Source organism: Neofelis nebulosa, chromosome 15 (genome assembly GCF_028018385.1).
Source record: "Neofelis nebulosa isolate mNeoNeb1 chromosome 15, mNeoNeb1.pri, whole genome shotgun sequence".
Taxonomy (NCBI): domain Eukaryota; kingdom Metazoa; phylum Chordata; class Mammalia; order Carnivora; family Felidae; genus Neofelis; species Neofelis nebulosa.
Window position 1 is genome coordinate 61,500,356 of NC_080796.1, and position 20,709 is coordinate 61,521,064.

The 20,709-nt window shown below is 37.3% G+C and overlaps 1 protein-coding gene across 3 annotated transcripts in view; it reads right to left on the minus strand.

Moving 5' to 3' along the window:
* The window catches only part of GPATCH2 (G-patch domain containing 2), a 176,708-nt gene that overhangs the window by 15,298 nt on the left and 140,701 nt on the right, over positions 1-20,709 (minus strand). The window contains exon 9 of one of the 3 annotated variants that reach the window (XM_058701370.1): positions 6,705-7,091. The exons of the other annotated variants lie outside the window; for them this stretch is intronic. Within the exon in view, the coding sequence (XP_058557353.1) occupies positions 7,007-7,091 (85 nt within the window). The 3' untranslated portion in view covers positions 6,705-7,006. Of the gene's footprint in view, positions 1-6,704; positions 7,092-20,709 lie in introns of those variants that run through there. 3 annotated transcript variants of the gene reach the window in all.

Consider the following 20,709-nt stretch of genomic DNA (forward strand, 5'->3'; position numbering starts at 1 on the left):
GCCATGGAATGTTCCCATCCTATTATTGGAGGAGTTTACAGTCTGAACGGGGAGACTACGTCATGATCACATGAAATAATTAAGAACACTGGCGGCAATGGCAGGGTCTGCAACTTTATTAAATATTACTAGAGATTGTATTATTTAGTCCTAATGACAATTCTTTCTTTTTTTAAGTTTATTTATTTATTTTGAGGGTGGGGAGGGGCACCCCCCTCCCATGGCGGGGGTGGGGGGCCCGATGCAGGGCTGTCTCACAAACTGTGCCTGAGCCGAAATCCAGAGTCAGACACTTAACCAACCGAGCCCCACAGGTGCCCTGGTCCTTATAACAATTCTAAACATGTTGTGTTGCATATAGCTTTCTTCCTTTGTAGGTAAATATTTGTACTTCAATGGAAAACTATACTTTTGGAGCATGGTCTTCTTGGCATCAGGTTCTGATTCTACAGGAGCTAGTTTACAATTCTATGTCCTAGGTACCGAAGCAATGGGAAATAATGCTTGTCTATAGAAATGCAAATGAATTGTCCCGAGGAAGGACAATCCTCCTTCCTGTGGAAAAGCCAGTTCTGCACCCATTTGCACATTTATGTCCCCATTCCTTACTCTTTATAAATTTGTGCTTCTCTGACTTCTCCCTTGAAGCCCTGATAAGATCTGCCTGGTTCCCTCGTTCACTCGTGAGTTAAATAATACCTCAAACACACACTCTTTTTAATTTGTGAAAGAGTTACGATTTTATCTTTTTGTCCAAAATTATGCTTTAACATCTTTGATCCCTCCTGAGCACCGCCCCCAGCCCCTCCCCACCCCTCACCGCCCCCCCCCTCCCCCCCAACTCCAGCGAAAGACTGCAGTAAAACTGACCTTCTGCAGAGCATATACCAGACAGGCTCAGATATCAGGAATAGCTGAGAAGGAGGGGGAGGTACCATTCGGAAAATGGGAATAAAGTGGGAATCTGCATTCTGAGGCACAGCCCTTTTGTTGTCGAGTTGTGAAAAACAGCCCACGGACCATCTACTTCTGATCCTCTTGGTAAAACAGAATTATGCTAAGTGAAATAAGTCAGTCAGAGAAAGACAAATGCCACGTGATTTCACTCATACTTGTAATTTAAGAAACAAAACAAATGAACATATGGGAAGGGGCGGGGCAAGAGAGGAGGGAAGCAAACCACCAGAGGCTCTTAATGATAGAGAATAAACTGAGGGTTTATGGGAGGGAGGTGGGTGGGAGAGGGGCTAGATGGGTGATGGGTGCTAAAGAGGGCACTTGTGATGAGCGCTGGGTGTTGTATGTAAATGAGGAGTCAGTGAATTCGACTCCTGAAACCAATATTGCACTGTATGTTAACTAAAATTTAAATTAAAAAAAAAAAAAAAGTAACCAAAAAGCACCCCCCCTCCCCACACCAAAAAAACCAAAAACAAACAATAACAACAACAACAAAACCCCCCAAAACATAAATAACCTTAGTTTAAGTAATTGCTGGTTAGGTTTCCTACACCTGTTGCTGAAAGTATTTTAAATGATACAGTTTGTTCGGGTCAGAGATTTAGGACTAGCTCAGGACGTCTGGGGAGCAGTGTTTCAAGAAGGGACTACATAATATGAAGGAAAAAGAACACTGGGGTTGGATCATGGGCCATATATATGTCACATATCCTCCATGGAGGCATCTGAATCTTATAGCTGATGTGGAGTCATCAAAGGTCATTTAGTAAGAGATTAGAATCCTGGGATGCTGGTAGGCAGCGGGGTTGGCCAGAGTTGAGACTGACGAGAGGGTTTGCAAAATCTAGACACACATTGCCTCCCAGGTCAACCTTCTGTTACGACTGAGAATAACACCACGGAACTTCTTTGTGTTAGTCTATCTCAGAGAGGAGGTGGGCAGGGATGGGCAGGTGGTCCATGAAAAGTCCTGATTCTGGCATTAAAAAAACAAGCAAACAAAAACAAAAACAAAACAAATGAACAAACAAAAAACAACTATGCCAGATTTCATTACTTTCAGATACATTTAAAGCTCAAACTGAGCTAAAGAAAATTAGCCAGGAGTGTCTCTCTTAAGAAATACATTTTTAGAAACAATTAGAAGAAATACTGGAGGGTCTGACACATAGTAGCTGCTCACTGTGACTATTACCATTGCCGGCCTCCATTTACATTGTTCTCGCACTAATGCATGTAACAGGAGTCTTCCAATTGCTTGAAAATCATTCTCGGATGTCAGTACTGCCTTTAAACCGTTATCATTTTTTTTTTTTTACACTATTAAAACTTATTAGGAAGGCCTGTTTACAAACGTGGTGGAAAACAAACCTCAGGAACAACTCCTTCTTTTAAACATTTCTCCTCATTGCTGGGCCCAAATTCCCTTTTGGGTATCTTTGCAGAAGAAATGGGAATTTTCATTTAACTCCTCTTCCCCACCCTCAGCAGAGCTACATACAGGAGAAGAGACAGACAAACATTCAAGGAGAATAAAGTTAAAGTTAATAAAGTCAGTACATTGAACCTGAAGACCTGAACCATAAGAAAACAAGCTGGTTGCATTTCAGTAATTCTATCAGGAATTGACTATCTGTTACAACACATTCAGAGATCTGGATTATTGATCAGTAAGATTACCCCATTTAGGCTTGTCCGCCCCCCTTTTCCTTCAGACAGGTGCAATGAAGTTGCTACAAATAACACTAAGTAAGGTCTACTCTGTTATTTGGTTGTCACTCTTAATGTAAAACATAGCGGTTACCTTTTAATTTGAAATCAATGAATGTCTCAAAGGCAACCTTGTTGCTTTGGTCTAAATGAGTCATTTGGTTTTGCAAAGCAGAACACTTGGCTTACTACTCAAGGTGATAGTTGGCAATTTTTGTTTTTTGTGGTGGTGTTTTGAAGAATGATAATACACTTTTCCATGAAAAGACCCTAAGTTCTTAAGAATAATGTTAAGATTTTTTGGTAAGGCACTGCAAGGAAATTACCAATCAGCTATGTCTGTATATTTGTTTCCATTAACAGTATTTGGTTGCAGTGAAGAGAGGGGACAAATCAAAACCTGATAACTTTCTAACTACTGACACCTTCAACATTAGAGATAGACAAATATGTCTTTAAGTGGAAGGGACGAAGGAATAATGTTGTTTTGTTTTGGATTACTAAGTATCGTCACCTAGTTATGATCTGAAACATGGTTTCCCATGTACTAATTCTGGAAGTTTTCCTATTAAATATTAGAAAAGCAGAGCTCAGAAAGAGAGTCTTTGTTTTGTTTTGCTTTTGAAATGGACTTTCTCTGGTTTATCCCAACATCCCTTTAAATGGTGTGGTGGTAGGAAACTGGACATTTTATCTGAAGGAAAAAAAACAAAAAAACAAAACATAAAAAACCAGGAAAAAAAAAAAAAAAGCAAAACCAAAAAAATCCCAGTGAAAACCACCTTGCCTGAAAGCTTGACTTTCGACCTGGGCTGACAGGGACGGAAGCGGGCAGTGTGAAACACAATAATATTAAAGAGAAAAGAGTAAGAACTTGTCTCTTCATTGTATGCATTTACAAATAGAGGCTTTTCAGAGAATTAGGCCTAGTTAAAGCTGCCCTCTGGATAAGATGTGTTCCCAAGCAGCCTCAGACAAGCTGCGGAGGAGAGGCAAACAGATGTGACTATGGGCCCTGGCATTTGGCAAGAACACTCACTGTCAGTTAGAAAAATATAAGCCTGGACAGGGCATCAGCTGCACACAAACGAAGCGGGTCTGCAGTGTCACTGGAGGAGTAATCTGGTGGCAGAGAGAAGTACGGGGCTGGAAAATCCCGCTCTCTGTGAGCTTCCTCTTCTAGATCCAAATTACCCTCTCCTCCCCTTTATTTGATGTCAAGATGTCCCAACAGATTAAACTGAAGGAGTTAACGTCAGTATCTCAGTCTTCTGTACCAAAACGCACATTCAGTATCAACTACCATGAAGCATAAGTACTTCTTATCTACGAAGACTGATTATATCCTTGTGTTTAATGGTGTTTTCTTTCCAAGCCCCTTCCTGCACAGGAAGCTCCCTTTTTATTTGGTATATTGTCCATCACCACTTCTTGATTCTGCTGCCTTCTCTCTCTACGGCTTTGGTCATCTGACTTCACCTTGTGCCTCAAGCCCCTTTCCCGATCCTGACTTTAGCAAAGGATGGTTGGTGTTTTAAAACGGTGTGCTGAACTTGGTACTTGTGTCCCAGTAACTGGGCCCTCGCTTTCTTCTGGACTTGACCTACTCATCATAAAACGTCCGGTATCTTAGTTCTTATGGATTTAGGTCATGCCTGGATCTCCCCAGATGCTCCAAGTCTGGCCCTGAAATGCAACCTGGTGACTGAGGCCATCTCTAAGGCTGCTGGCAGACCCTTGCCCAAACCTCAGCTGCGCCTGGCCCCCGTCTCTGCTCACCTATTACCTGCTGGGACCGTTCTTGACCCTGTGTCCAATAACCTCCGATCACCTGTTGTCTGAGACGCTGCCCCTTGGACAGTGATCTGGCCTGCCAGTGTCTCTTCCCCCACGTCAGAGGTCAAGTCCAGACCTACTTCTTCCTTGTCTGCTTTGCCCTGCTACAATAACTAGTGGCTGGTGGCTGCCACGGAGCTAAGGTTACTCTGAGCTTCTGATGGGCCTGGGTGCGGTGCTGATGAGAAGCACTTCCCTCCCGTAGCTCCCAGCAGTGGCGGCAAGTGTGAGGGAGGGACAGCGTCGGCGTCAGGAGGCTTCTGGGGGGCACAGGGACCGGCTGCAATGCCCAGCCAGTCGAGGGGTGTTCTGACTCCCACAGCAGTGCTCCAGTGGCTCAGCTGCCATGAGGGAGGAGATGGTGGGAACCTGCAGGTGGTCCAGAAACCCACTGAGGCCACCATTTTCCCTCTCGCCTCTAGGTCTCTCAAAGAGCCTACTTGTCGCCCTATTTGTGAATGTTGGAGGAGTATTTTACCAATCTTTGGCGTGTTACTTAATCCCTCTTTGCCTCATTTTCTTTACCTTCAAGAATTGTGATTAAACTAGTACTTACCTCAAAGGTGTATCTGAAGATTTTACTTACAAATTATTTGTGCAAAACATGAGGCACAGTGCCTGCACAGACCAAGCCATCAATAACTGTTAGCTGCTACACTTATTATTATTATTTTCATCCCCGCTTTACAGATAAGAAGCCCAGGGCACAGAAAAGTTAAATAATTTACCCAGGATCACACAGTGAAGGGAGACTGATGAGAGGACTTCATGGTGTAATATAGCCAGATGTTCCTCAACAGATACCAAATAAAGACATTATAAACTCATGACATTCAAACACTATCAGTATGCTACAATGAGGATATAATTATTCATTTCTAATACACAAATAGGTTGTCTTGGTAGTTAATAGAAAAGTTAAATTTTTCTTTAGTGTTTGATTCTGTTTGCTTTAAATGTGCCATAGCATGTAAGACTATGTACTCATGTTTCATTTCAAAACTCAATAAAAACCCAGAAGAGTCTTGCAAATCTGAAGCCCAGTGTCTCAGATTTTCTCTTGGCTTGTACTTGGTATTTCCTACTTCATAGAAATCTTACTTCCTCCTTGTGGTATGTTCTGTGCTTTATCTAAAGCCCCGAGGGTCTGCTATTCTAATGAGATGGGTCCTGTGTGTATTAATAAATGCAACTTCCATATCCCTAAACAGCTCCTTGAAAAGCTTCTTCTTGTACCTCTTGTATCATTCTAAACAAAGGGTACCTTTGTTTAAAAGATGTTGGTGACTGTCTTACACAACTCAGGTAGCTATGAGGACATTCTGAGGGTATGTATGTGAGGATATTCTCACACCTACAGGAAAAGCTAAAACTTTTCATAGAGCAAACCATTCAGTACGGTTTCTAAAAATCTGGTTGGGATAACTGCTGTTACATCTGGGCTTTCATGGTGCTGGCATTATGCTTCCCATATTTGTCCAAGTCCTACAGATATTTTTAAGGAACTGCGAGTCAACCAAGGCCAGGTATATGTGCTAACACTAAAGCAATGGATTCTACCCACTTGGAAAAATCTTCCTTTCCATGTTTCCTAATTCCACCCATTTTTAAGGGTATGATCTTTTTCCCTTCAGAGTTCTCCCAGGGCCCTTAAACCTAGACGTGCTTTCTTATTTCTAAACTTTCCCTACCTCAGTATCCTTCCAAGAGCTTTTCCTCTATATCTCATACAAATCTCTGCTTGTCTCTGCTGTTACACTTATCATAGGATGGCCTCAAATTGTTTTCGGATGTTTAGGTTGTCCCTGCAGCTAAATATGCAGGGACAACCTGAGGCCAAGAAACAGGTGTAATTCACAGAACCTAACTTTGCTTCTGTCATACAGGAAAAGCACAATATTTACTGAACTAAAACAAATCCAACTACTGTAAAAACTTTTTCTTTTTTTTTTTTTTAAATTTTTCTTTTCAACGTTTTTTATTTATTTTTGGGACAGAGAGAGACAGAGCATGAACGGGGGAGGGGCAGAGAGAGAGGGAGACACAGAATCGGAAACAGGCTCCAGGCTCCGAGCCATCGGCCCAGAGCCTGACGCGGGGCTTGAACTCACGCACCGCAAGATCGTGACCTGGCTGAAGTCGGACGCTTAACCGACTGCGCCACCCAGGCGCCCCAAAAACTTTTTCCTTAACACTTCACTTGGCAGTCAATCATGCATTTTGTTTTTTTTGTGATAACACTTCCACTTTCTTGAAGTGTTACTTAAATTTACTTAAAAACATTCATTTGACAATGAACGAAACTTGACTATGAATCAGGTATTCCACTAGATGCTAAAAAAAAACCCAGAGTAAGGTGTCTTCTACCCTCAAGGGGCTCACTTCCTAATGCAGGAAACGCATGAACAAGAAATGACCATACAACGTATTAAGTCCACAGGGTTATGGGTAAGCAGACTACCTCTTTGGGGAAACTGAGGAAAATTCATTTCTCCTGAGTTCAAATTTGGATATTGTCTCTCCAAGCAGAATCTAAGATATTTGAGGCATCTTGGAGTATTCTTTTATTCTTCACACCATAGTACCTAGGAAATAGTAGGCACTTAGTAAATGGATATTGATTTAATTTACTCATTTCCTAGCTACAAGTATACATTTTTGGAATCTGTTTATCTTTGACATTTAGTACAGAGTTTCAGCAATAAACTTATTCTAATTTCCTTAAAAAATGATACAACAAAGCTAGGGTTGACTCTTAGGAGGGATTAAAAGTTACTCACAATACACATGATTCTTCCCTCTTTCTCTTTTTTAATTAAGTAGACTCCATGCCCAATGTGGAACTTGAACTCACAACCCTGAGATCAAGAGTCACATGCTCTACTGACTAAGCCAGCCACGTGTCCCCCCCACGATTCTTCTGAAAATCTCCATTAAATGCAAGAAGATATGTGTCTATATGTAAAAAATTGGCGTGTTGATCCTGATAACATCTTGCATCTTATATAAAAGAACTGGGAATTCAGACTATAGATTCAGATACAATCCCACATTCTTTCTCTGATTATGATACTATACAATGTTTCTTAAGATGTTATGGTTGTCATTTTTATATTAATAAAACTGTAGCATATTCCTAATATTCTTAAGTTTTTTGAGTGAAGCCCATGCATTACTCATTTTTGTATTGACTTCATCAAGTGCAGTATGTAACACATGAATACGTTTGTTGAGTTGACTTCTTACTATATTCTCTTATTTGCTATTTCTGCCTGTGAACCAGGCTTCAAATTCAGTTCTGAGGGAATATTCTGGACCTGACGTCCTGAATTTCTTTCTTTCACCAGCTTCGGGGAATGATAGAGTTAAAAGGGCAGGCCAGAATATATTTTGTTATTATTTTTTTTTTTTTATTACTTTGAATACATGTTGGTTTCCTAAGTCTTAGAATTTATTACTGAATTACCAGGAACATCCAAACTTATTGAGTGCCAACTACATACGAGGTGTTATGCTAAATATTTTCACATACTTTATCTTCTTTAATCCTCACAAAAACCCATCATGGTCTGAGGCACCTGAGGTCCAGAGACACCGTTAGTTGTCAAAGATCACATAAACAGAAAATGAAGTCATTGTATTTGAACCCAGGCACGCATGCCTCAAAAAGATCATTTTCCCCCCTACACCATACTACCTCAGTCAACTTAGTTTATTATACTGTATTTAATAAAGGTCTACTGAAAATGTAATGCATGCCATGCCCTATGCCATAAAACAGGATTGAGAAATAAAAAAGATACGGCTTTCATTTTCTAGGGGTTAAAGTCTACCGATCATGTGGGAAAATGATTTCAACTCAATATTCAAAGAGAATTCCAAAGCTAGGCCTAGGCCCCTAGGTGAGAGAAGGCATCTAAAGAATACAGGGGCCCTGAAGTGCACACACCTTAGGCCATCTTCGGGGCTCTGTGAGCAATTCAACAAGATGGGGAGCTAGAACATATGGAGGTGTGGGAGGTGATGACACATCCTTGCACACAACAAATTTGAATAAATTCAGTGAATCTGTCCATTCACAGTGATTTTAAATTCTCTAGAAAAAAAAAAAGAATGAAGCGGCCTGTTTGACCAAATTAATCAGTTTATTATCTAACGTGATAGGTGAATTCAGTGGAAAAACACCTGTCTGTAATTCTCTGTACCCCTAGCTTTGGACTGTTTTGCAGCCACAGTCAGAAAGTCACTGCTCTGATGCAGAGCTGGAGTCAAATGTAGATCCATTTCCAAGGTAGTTTTTGAAGTTGAGGGGCTCTGCTCATTCAATAGAGTTTACAATTTCCTTGTGTGGTTGAGTTGGCAGATACGGGCTCAAGACCGAGCTCTGCTTTGATGTTCTGGAAAGTGTGCCATGACTACTCGTTGAGAGGGGGCTTACAGGAATATCATGGTTCCAGGTGCTGTAAATGACATTTGAGGAGTAGGACCACTAAAGAGCAAAGGAAGATGTGGTTTCCACTTTTACCTCCCTATTGAGGAGGTAATAAAGACTGGATATTTTAAGAACAGGCCAGAATGTTTGAAGCTTCTGAGATATATGGAGCTGTTACTACTTTGGAAGATGGCAGAGAGCATCACCATTTAATACAAACTTACTTGAATTTAGGTTACATTGTTGTTTATTTGTGGAATTCAATTGGGAATCTGTGACTCGGCTGAAATGGCACCTCCTTTATGCAGCCTTATCTGACTGCATTGCCAGAATGATCTCTCACGCCTTGGAGAAAATAATGTTTTCTATTTTAAGCTACAGCTATATATCTATATGAACCAATACTCAACTTAGACGGTATGTTCCTTGAATGCAGTGGGGCCCACATCTGATTTATATTTTTAAGTAAATTTCCCTTAGCACTTACAAGCCTTGCCAACATCAGGCATTTATTTAAATCATTATTGAATAAACTTTAACAAGGCATGCCAGAGTTTTGATAGTAACTTGTTTTTATGATAATCAATATTTTTATTGAAGTTCCAATTTCTCTAATAAATAAACGCTTACTTACGGGAATAGAAAAACCACAAAACTACACAGTCCCTATCTTGGACTTCGGGATATAAATATGTGAAAAATCAAGCCCATACGTGTAAGTCAGCTTTTTAAAGCACAGGCAGGCACCTTGATATAAAAGTGTTTCTGTTTTTACATAATTTTACATTTTGCCTAAGTCGCTAAGTGTAACTTTATGAAAAGAATGCTTTGGGTTCCTTCTCTTCCATGATAGTTTTTGACAGATGAATGAACAATGTGGACATAAAAGTTTTACACACTTGTTAGCAAATGTTTACCGGACGGTGAAATATACTGTAATAGCTAGGTAAGGTACCAGGAGGCTTGTGCCGCTGCATGTATGTGAATATTCAATAATCAAGAGAAAGAGTACTTCAGGATTCACCTAATTCAATTCAATTCAATTCAATTCAGTTCAATTCAATTCAATGCAATTGAAATACTGTACTTGAAAAGTTGGGAGTGCGTTAGCTTATATTCAGGATGAGTTATGCCATCAAGATCTTTGACCTTTCTCATCTTGGTAATTCAGATCTACTATCTTTAAATGCCAATGGGAACATACCCTAACAAAGATTAACTTCAAAAGAGAGCACTTTGTCAGTCCCCTGGCATTTGGCCTATGAAAAGTTATTTGACCCATTTCCTCACGTGTAAAATGCGAATACCAACAATATCTACTTAACAGGGTAATTTTGGAAATTAAATGAGATAAAATAAATGCTTTGTTAACACTCAGGAAATCTTAGCTATTACGGTAGTTAACTGTAAAAACGATGGGCAATTTGTTTTCTCCAATTTTAGGTAGTATGCTTTAAATTCTCTGTCTTTGGTCCTTATTACCCATATTATCCACTTATCATGAGAGGCAATACAGCACAGTGGTTAACAGTGTGGGATTCGGGAGTCAAAAGAGATGAAGTTCAGTTGCTGTTTCCCCATTTAACAACCTGGGTGAACCTGGGTGGGTTACTTAATTTTTATGCCTTGCCTTTCCCATCTGGAAAAAAAGGAGGTAACAATAGAACCAACCTCAAAGAGTTGATAGGAGGGCCAAATGAGTGTGTGGCTCACAGTATGTTCTCAGTGAGTCTTAACTACAATTTCCCACAGACAAAGGGAATTTGTATATGGCGAACTGAACACTGTATTAATTCTGCACCTTTCCTCCCCCAATCATAAGCTTAAAGAAGTAGAGAAACTCCGTGGACCAGAACATATTTAAATAAGGAAATATAATAGATTTATCATTAGTTAATCAGGTCTAAATATATTCTATACACAAACATACAAATGTGTCACTTATGCTAATACAACAGAACACAGAATATCAAATCGTAGGTTGTCAAGCCGATTTCCCACAGTACTTTGTATCCTTTGCACAGGTCTTACATTCTACTGCAGACAGGGCATAGTTTATTTGAGGAACTAAAACAAGCCCGCTGCAGCTGCTAAATAGTGTTCAAGGTGGGGAGTATTTGGAGAGGAGGCTGGAATAGTGAGGGTGGTAGAACAAGAAAAGCCTTGCAAGTCACGTTTAGGACTTGACCCTAAAGGCAGTGGGAAGCCATCAGGGATCTGCGTGTGTGTCTCCATCTATTTGTTTGTGTGTGCATGTTTTTTTTTTTTTTTTACGCTTTTATTGAGAAATAATTGACATACATAATTATATTAGTTTAAGGTACACAGCATGATAGTAGCTTCAGCTAACATCCACCTTTTCATGGTTACAATAAAAAGAAAACAAAAAAAAGGAAAAAAGGAAAAAAAACCTTTTCTCTTTGTGATGAGAATTCTTAGGATTTACTCTCTTAACAGCTTTCCTATATGTCATACAGCTGTGTTAGCTGTGGTCATCATGTTGTACATTCTATCCCTAGAACTTATTTATCTTATAATTGGAAGTTTGTTATCTTTTGACCACCTTCCCCACCCTCTGCCTTTGGTAACTATAAGTCTGATCTCTTTCTCTATGAGTTTTCTTTTCTTTCTTTCTTTCTTTCTTTCTTTCTTTCTTTCTTTCTTTCTTTCTTTCTTTCTTTCTTTCTCTTTCTTTCTTTCTTTCTTTCTTTCTTTCTTTCTTCTTCTTTCTTTCTTCTTTCTTTCTTTTAATTTCACATTTAAGTGAGACCATACAGTATTTTTTGTCTGACTTATTTCAATGAGCATAATGGCTTTAAGGTCCATCCATCTTGGCAGGACTTGCTCTTTCCTTTGCCCCATGACTACATAATCCATTGTGCATACAGATGCACAATTATTTATCCATTCACTCATTGATGGGCATTTAGTTTGTTTCCGTGTCTTTGCTATCATAAATAATGCTTCTACAAACAGGGCACAGGATGCAGGTATCTTTTTGAGCCAGTGTTTTTGTTTCTTTTGGATATATTCCCAGAAGTGAAGTTGTGAGATTATATGGTAATTCTATTTTTAATTTTTTGAAGATCTTCCACACTGTTTTCCATAGTTGCTGCACCACTTAAAAACCTATGAACAGTGTACAAGGAGTCATTAATAATTTTTAAGTACACACAAACAGATTTGGGTTTTCCAAATGTCATTCTGGCTACGTTATGAGAATGAATGAAGGGGACAAGAGTGAAAGAATACAAGGAATAATGGATGGTGTCCAGGGTTTCCTGACTAAGATGTAAGATCCTGGAATGCAGAGATTGTATCCAGTATGTGGGTTCCAAACACATTATCTAGACCAGTGCCTTTTATACACTTGGTAAAAAAACTCCTTAAAGATGTGTGGAATTAGTGCATGAAACCACATTTTTTTAAAGAAACATGGACAATACTATACTAAAAGACTAGAAAAGCATGACCTGCTCAATGGATCTGCTAGAGAAATGCAGCCCTGACCACTTATCACTTCAATCACTTACTTGCCACTTAAAAATATGTATGTTATGAAGAAGTCCTGGAATCCTGTAATTCTAAGAAAAAAGTCATAATCAGGATATTCTAGAAATATGGTGGCAGGAACCCTATTTTTTTGAATTTACGTAATAACATGTAGTATAACCATAACCCCTGACAACAAGACAGCTTCAAGAAAACAACTAGAAATCATTTCAGAAATGAAACTAGAACACAGGAGTGAATAAATAGGATGGGGGAGAATAGGAGAAAGTAATGAGAAATAGAAAATGCAAAGCATAACAACATTGGCAATAAGAGAAGAGATAAAACGTTTCAGGTAAGTGATAACTACAGAAGATAGGCAAAGAAGATCCAATATATATGTAAGAGAAACTTTTGAAGCAAAGCCCAAGCAATGAAACAAAATAAATATGAAAAATTATAATTGGAGGAAATCTTAAAATTTATCTCAAGAATAACAGCAACTACCTATGGGAAGAGCACACTTCATCCTTGGGAAAAACAGAACAAAACAAAAAAACACCTAGAATGACCAATATCAGAATACGGTCTAGTCAAACTCTTGGGCATTAAAGAAAAGGAAAGTATCATTGAGCACTCTACCTGTGGAAAAAACAAAAACAAAAACAGACTCTATCAGGCATTGAAAACTATGTTTTATATAGACAAAGGGGCAACCTGTTTATTAAGGAAAGAGGATCTGAACCATGGATTATAAATCTGGCCAAAGTGACCTTTACATATACAGGTCATGGACAACCCCTTAATAACTTGCAGGAGCTCAAGGAATATTGTTCCCATGAGCTCTTCCAGAGTAAAACAAAAAGAATAGAGAAACACTGACTTCCCATCTGATGAGGATCATTAACATTATATTTATTTGTAGAATTAATGTTAAATGAACTGAACTAGAACTAAAACTAAAATTGAAACTAAGGAGACAGCACAGGATCGAACGGTTGTATGTTTCAGGCAATGTACACGGAGCACACCCACTGAAAAACGGAAAGAAATGAAGAGTATATAGGAAAAATAGAAGGAATTTGCTGACTGACTATAGGTATTAGCAGAGTATCATTTACTTCAAATCCAATGCTTGGGAGAGGAATGAGAAGGGCAGAAGAGGTTACTAGTCAACTTCAATAAAGGTCACAGTAGAGAACCAACAGCAAATAGCCTCCTCTGCCCAACGTATTAACGTAAATGTAAATACTAGGAAAAAAAAAACCTTCTGAGTTTCAAATGGTTTACCAGGGTGCGAGTAACAGCAAGGAAAAGGAAAAACAGAGAGAAGGAGCGAAGTATACTTGCTTATCCTAAAAGTGGAAAAAAACAAAGAGCCAATGGAAAGATAAACCATAATAGAGAACAAAACAGAACAACAGCTACCCACCCCTGTTGAGGCGACAGGGTACAGGCTAGACTTCTTTGAAAATAATTTTGTGTGTGTGGAGATTTGATTACAGAACCTGTAACCATTTTTTGTCATGATAAAACAAAATTAAATACATTTAAAAAAGCAGTCTCAATATTAAAATGGAACAAAAGAAGCTAATTATACATTGGTGTAACTATACTTACAAACTATTTCAAGTGACTTTAAAAAACAGGAATTGACTATATATTCCTAGTGAAATATATACTAAGTACAAAACAAACAGAAAAAAAAAAAAGAATAAATTTAAACTCTCCTTACAGAGTATTTTATTTGGTGGTCATGATGATATGGTGATTTTGAGACTGCTATATGTGTATGAGGAGATAGATAAAATGAAGACAGCCGACCCTTGAATAACATGGGTTTGAACTGCATGGGTCCACTTATACGGGATTTTTTCCCAATAAACACAGTACAGTATTATAAATGTATTTTTCTCTGCCTTATGATTTTCTTAACATTTTTTCTTTAGCTTACATTATTATAGGAATATGGTATATATGATACATGGAGCATACCAAGTATGTGTTAAGCGACTGTTTCTGTCATCAGTAAGGCTTCTGGTCAACAGTAGACTGTAAGTAGTTAAGTCTGGGGACTTACTAAAGAATTTTTGGCTGCACAGGGTGTTGGTGCCCCTAACCTCCTCACATGGTTCAGGGCTCAAATGTAATTATTATGGTGTTATTGAGAGGTAGTATTTTCAATGTTGAAAAACAAGATTAAAATCAGTGATGGAAAGTACAAAAATACTGAAGTCTTGAATTTTACCCGGGACTATCAGAATGAGGCAATATGGTTTTTTTAAATTTTTATTTATTTGTTTATTTATTTATTTATTTATTTTACTCCTAACTTATTTCATTGAAAAGGGCTAGAAATAATAATACCTCTAACATCCAGACTGTAGTTTCTGAATCTATTTCTGTTCTTAAAGAATTGGCTGATTCTTGGTGTAGGCCAGAAAAGGTCCAAGGTAGCCTTGAAAATGTAAACGTAGCAGATGGCAAAAAAGCAAAACTAGTAGAAAGGAAACAGACTCAGGAACTAGGATAAAGAATCTTCCATTGCTCAAAGATGGGCCAATTTTAACATCAATTAGGAGAATAACTAATGAATTGAAACATATCAAATGTGCTTAAATAAATGAGTTAAAAACAAAACAGAACAAAGTTTCACTGGTCACTTTTAGCAAATGTAAGGAACCAATTAATTTTGAAAACTAATAACTAAAGGGAAGAGATCAAGTATTTATCTTGCATTTCCTGCATGATCTGTGCCTCAAAGTAATCAAGTAGTTGAAGGGGGGGCGGGGAGGCGATTTTTAACAGAAGTAATCGAACCAATAAGCAAAAGTAAAATGACAGAATTAACATCTCATCATTCTGTAACCCTTAATGAATGGATCTGGGATCGCTGTGGCTAATCAATCACAGAAAGAGACATGGAGTGAGAGAAGTTCTGAAACAGTCTTGTCCCAAACAAAACAAAACACACAAACAAAACAACCTGAATATAATCAGTTCTCTAGATTTAAATGTCAATTACAGGAAACACAAGGGACAAGAATATGTGCAATGACACAACGTGGATGAAACCAACAACAGTCCTCAGAGGAGAGGAACTTTGCAGAACAAACTGATTTCTGCAATGAAAAACTCTCAAGGAAAAAACAAATGCTGAGGGAGGGGATATTTACAAATCAAAGGGAACTTCAGAGATGTGTACCAACCAGTTACAAGAGATAGACCTCATTTTGATCCAAGTTTACACAATGTATAAAAGATTATAAAATAATTGGGGAAATGTGAATATCAACTGTGTATCTTCATATACATTAAGAAATTAGTGCTTTTTAAATAGATGTGATATTGGTACTGTGGTTTCTTTTTGTTTAAAAGAGGTTGTTCTTTTTAGAGAAACATACTGATGTATTTTGGTTGGAATAATATGATAGATGGGCTATGGGGTTGGAGGAAGGAGTGGGCAGGGATATAGACGAAACAAGAGAAGCCACACAGAGAATTATCTAAGCCAGTTGAGAGAGACACACATTGAGTTTCTGTTTTTCTCTGTATTTCTGCATATGATAGATTTTCCACAATAAAATATTGTTAAAAACTGTTTTTACCGTCCTCCCATTGTAAGTGAAAGGCATTCTTTCAATTCTTAAAACTGCCAGTATGAAGTCATCCTAGTTTTTTTCAAATCTTAGTGACACTCTCCATAATTTTTAAGTGATCAAACTTGAAATTAAATTAAGTTACCCATGAAGTCCATGTCGTCTAGTCTGAGTACACCTCTGGACTGTAACTTGATGTAAAAAGATTACAGAAATCCCTATCTGAGGTTTATTGTCCTTAGAAAGGATAATGCATAGTTTTTATTCCATCTTTCTAATTAGTAATTTAAGCATATGTTCAGCATTTAACTCTAAATGTTTGCCTTTTCCCCAAGCTCAAAGACAGCTGTCCAAGATTTGAATGCCAGAAAACATTTAAATATCAACATCTGTTGAATTATGTTAATTTAGTGTAATATAATTGGGCATGAGTTGGAATTGATCAGAAGTATATGAAGTAAACAAAGGTAAATTCACAACAATATCTTGGCATACAAACAAATCACTACAGAGTGATGAAAAAATATTTCTGAAGAGAAAGAGCAAGGAAAAAATACTGATTATAAAGAAGGGGATTCTTTTGAAAACATAGATCTAACTCTATGAGACATTGTTTTGTGATTTTTGTATTTATTTTTAAGTTGCCTCATAATTGAAAGGTAGTTAAAATCAGCCAAAACAAGTGATAGTTAAATGTTTCATATTTGAATATTTTTATAGAACATTAAATAAAACATTCCAACTACTTATATATGCACTGACTTTTTTAGATTTCAGGATGATCCCTGTTATGTTATAAGCAGTTACATATATCACAATTCAAGAGTTGATATAATTTCTGTTCTATAGACATAAAGTATCATTGAAATTTTTTTTTAAATGTTGACTCATTTTTTGAGAGAGAGAGATGGAGACGGAGTGTGAGTGGAGGAGGGGCAGAGAGGGAAGGAGACACAGAATCTGAAACAGGCTCCAGGCTCTGAGCTGTCAGCACACAGCCCAACGAGGGGCTTGAACCCATGAACTGAGAGATCATGACCTGAGCTGAAGTTGGACACTTAACCCACTGCGCCACCCAGGTGCTCCTGAAATAGCATTTTTAAATTCGCTGTGTTTTCAGTGTGGCAGATGAATCTACTAGGCTCATTCTGGAGGCTTGTAAGGTACGGATTATGAAGCAGTAGCTGTTGTTTATGGTATTGCTGATTTAAAATATTAACCTTCACAGTAATTCTTTTACTAATCAACTAGGAATACTTGTTGTTTTGGGTTGTATTCTGGCACATAGACACATCGGATGAGCAGATCCTCAAATGTACTCGTAATGAAGTTATAATCCATGCGGCAGTAGAGATACAAATGGTTGTATTTCATGATTTCCTAGGGGAACCATCTTTGGGAGTTAAAGGTTAGTTTTGTGTCCATGCCCATTTAATCACAGGACCAATATGCAGAGTGCCAACTGTGAAACAGACACCTGTCTGAAGGAAACGGGACTCCACAAGACAAATTTATTTGTCCAGGTCACTGGAATGGTTTCACATGCTATTTTCCGTTATTAGTGACCATGGCCAAATTCAACTGGTGTTCTAGAGATGAGAGGCTGCGTATACTTTTAGTCATTTGAAATCATCCAATTGATCTACCAGATTTTAAGAAAGAGGGGCCATTGTCATGCATGTTTTACCGGGAAGTACTTGATTGCTTTTTTATTTACCATACAGTGGACATATTACATATTTCCAAATGGCAAATCCCTTTTTTACCAGTGTGGATTACTCATATTACACTGAAAAGCAATCTCTCAAAATTCTAATTGGCTGATAAGTAACTTTATTTAGTATAATCACAATTTAAAATAATTATCCATAATCATTAGTGTAAAATTTTGGCAAGGAAGGTCAGAACTTCTAGATGCCAAAAGGACAGGAGGCATGAGAACTGGCAATTTAAGAATAGTGCCCTTTTTAATACAATATAATAATTTGACCATATAGCATAAAACGGATTAAATTCCTTAAAAATCATTTTATGTTGTATATGTGGTATATTTCCAATTATTCTACTATAAATATCTATACCTAAAAGCTATTAAAGATGTAAATTAGAACACATATGCAATTAAATATATTCCAATTGAACAATTTTGGAATGTATACCTTCTTATTAAAGAGAATATGTAAATATCTACCTGTTCATTCATGCATACATATGAATGAATTAACAATTCCAAAATACACTTCTAGGTGTAGGATTGGGTATACTTTTTTAAAACAATGAAATGTAATGTTAATTTTAGTTTGTAAAGAAAAAAATGACAACATAATAGACATTTTACTTTTAAAATTAGTATTTAAAAGCAGTTTCAAACCATTATTTTGGACATATAAACGTAAGGTACATCAAACTTGAAATGCTGAGTGATATAACTTGCTTCAAAATATGGTGTTGAATCATTGATTTAATATGACAAAGAAGGATTTGTTTTAAAATCCTAGATTTGTTAACATAGGATAGGCAACTTCTCATCTTAAAAATTAAAATAAAGCATCATTTACTTTTGTTAACGTATTTAATTTTGTCGATACATTTCTGTGAAGAGCACACTGAATAAATATAGTCCACGTCATTAACAAGCACTCTAATGAACAGTTATCCTGTCCCAATTTATTAACAGCTGCTCAAAAATGCAGGGATTAATAGTTTCATTTATTTTTGGCAAACCTGCAAAATGACAAATAGTTTTATGTCTGTTGCAAATTAGATCTCCTTCTCCAATACCAGATGACATGATGGGGAAGACTGAGCAAACCCAATCCTTGAACATCTCTGGATCTTTAGAAGATCAAATAAAGAACAGCTATAATTGTATTTGTTACAGCTAGAACACAATACAGTGATCTGTATCATCATGGAAACATGAATATGCTCTGTATTAAAGTAAATAAGAATGTTCTTCTAACTTAATGGAAGACAGTTGACATGAATGTGTGTGTGTGTGTATGTGTGTGTGTGTGTGACAGAGAGAGAGAGAGAGAGAGAGAGAGAGAGAGAGAGAGAGAGAGAGAATGTGATGGGATTTGTTGTTTTTCTGATAAAATCTATTGTCATTATTTTCATGTTAGGAGACTCTTTACTACTAATCAGGGGAGAGGACAGCAAAGAAAAAAAGGTTGATTTCTTTCTTCTCACTATTAGTTGCTAACATAAGAAATAGAACAACAGCATCCAGGGATTATCAAATTATTTGACACTAAGTAAATAAATAATGTAATGCTACTAAGAACTAAGTAAAAGTGAATTAACACATGTTTTTAAAAGGCATTTAAAGATATTAAGTAGAATTTAATAACAATAAGAATGTTTTTACTTAATTTCAAATTATATATCAGTTGGATGATTTAGCCCTTTGTGCCTCAGAAGAATAAATGACAAAAATCATGTAAGTAAAGAATCAGAATAGATTAAAGAAAAAAAGATACCAGATCTAAAAGGAAAGGCCCTGATATGATCAAAATAATTCAATAAAATTGTTGATAATTTTTGTCTATCAATCCTTTTGTATGGAGTCTTAGAATTACAGGGGCACCTGGGTGGCTCAGTCGGTTGGGCAGACGACTTTGGCTCAGTTTATGATCTCACAGGTCGAAGGCTCATGAGTTCGAGACCTGCATCGAGCTCTGTGCTGACATCTCAGAGCCTGGAGCCTGCTTCCGATTCTGTGACTCCTTCTCTCTCTCTGCCCCTCCCCTGCTTGCGCTCTGTCTCTCCGTCTCTCTCTCAAAAATAAATAAACATTAAATTTTTTTAAAAGAATAATAAAGACTAATCATAAGCATAAAGAAGTATTTAAAAAAAGCAAGATATTTTCAAGAATGGTACATCATTTAGTATCAGGCATCACTTAATGTATGTTTTACTAACTTTTGCTTTGGGAAGCTTTAGAAACAATATGAAAATATGAAATTATTTAATTGGAGTTTTAAATGAGGTGAAAGCAGAGGAAAAGAACTTTCTAACTTTGAGAAGTGTAAAATTATATTTGACTAATGAACTAAAAAAATGGAAGGCTTGGATACCAAGTCTGGAATTAAAGAGAAAGATATGGGTTGAAGCAAGAAATCTAGATGCGACTAGTGTTTCTATAAAACACTTAGATGCACTGCCCCCAAGGTTGAGCTGAGTGTGTGAATGAGTGTGAATATGTGTGAGTGTGTGTCTCATTTTGGCTAACAATCTACTGCAGGCAATGACCACTCAAAAACTATGCCTGTTAATTATTAAATATTGACAGTGATACGTAGTAAGTAGTGGTTTTAAAAAATTAAAATTGTGTCTGCTTTCATGTATTTATTTCTTAAAAAAAATTTGTGTTTCCCTAAGTTTTTATTTGTGTTTTCAAAGGCTTTAGGGTATGTAAAAATGACAACACAAAGAAGAGACTCTGAGACGCTCATTCAACGTTAGATGAGGGATAATATACGATAAACTTAAGACTAAATGCCACAGTAAGAAAATGGATAGAGAACTTTTTTAAAGTTTATTTATTTATTTTGAGAGAGAGTATGAGTGGAGGAGGGGCAGAGAGAGCGAGAGAGAGAGAGAGGGAGAACGAGTATTCCAAACATGCTCCTTGCTGTCAGCGCAGAGCCCAATGAGGGGCTCGACCTCACGCACCGT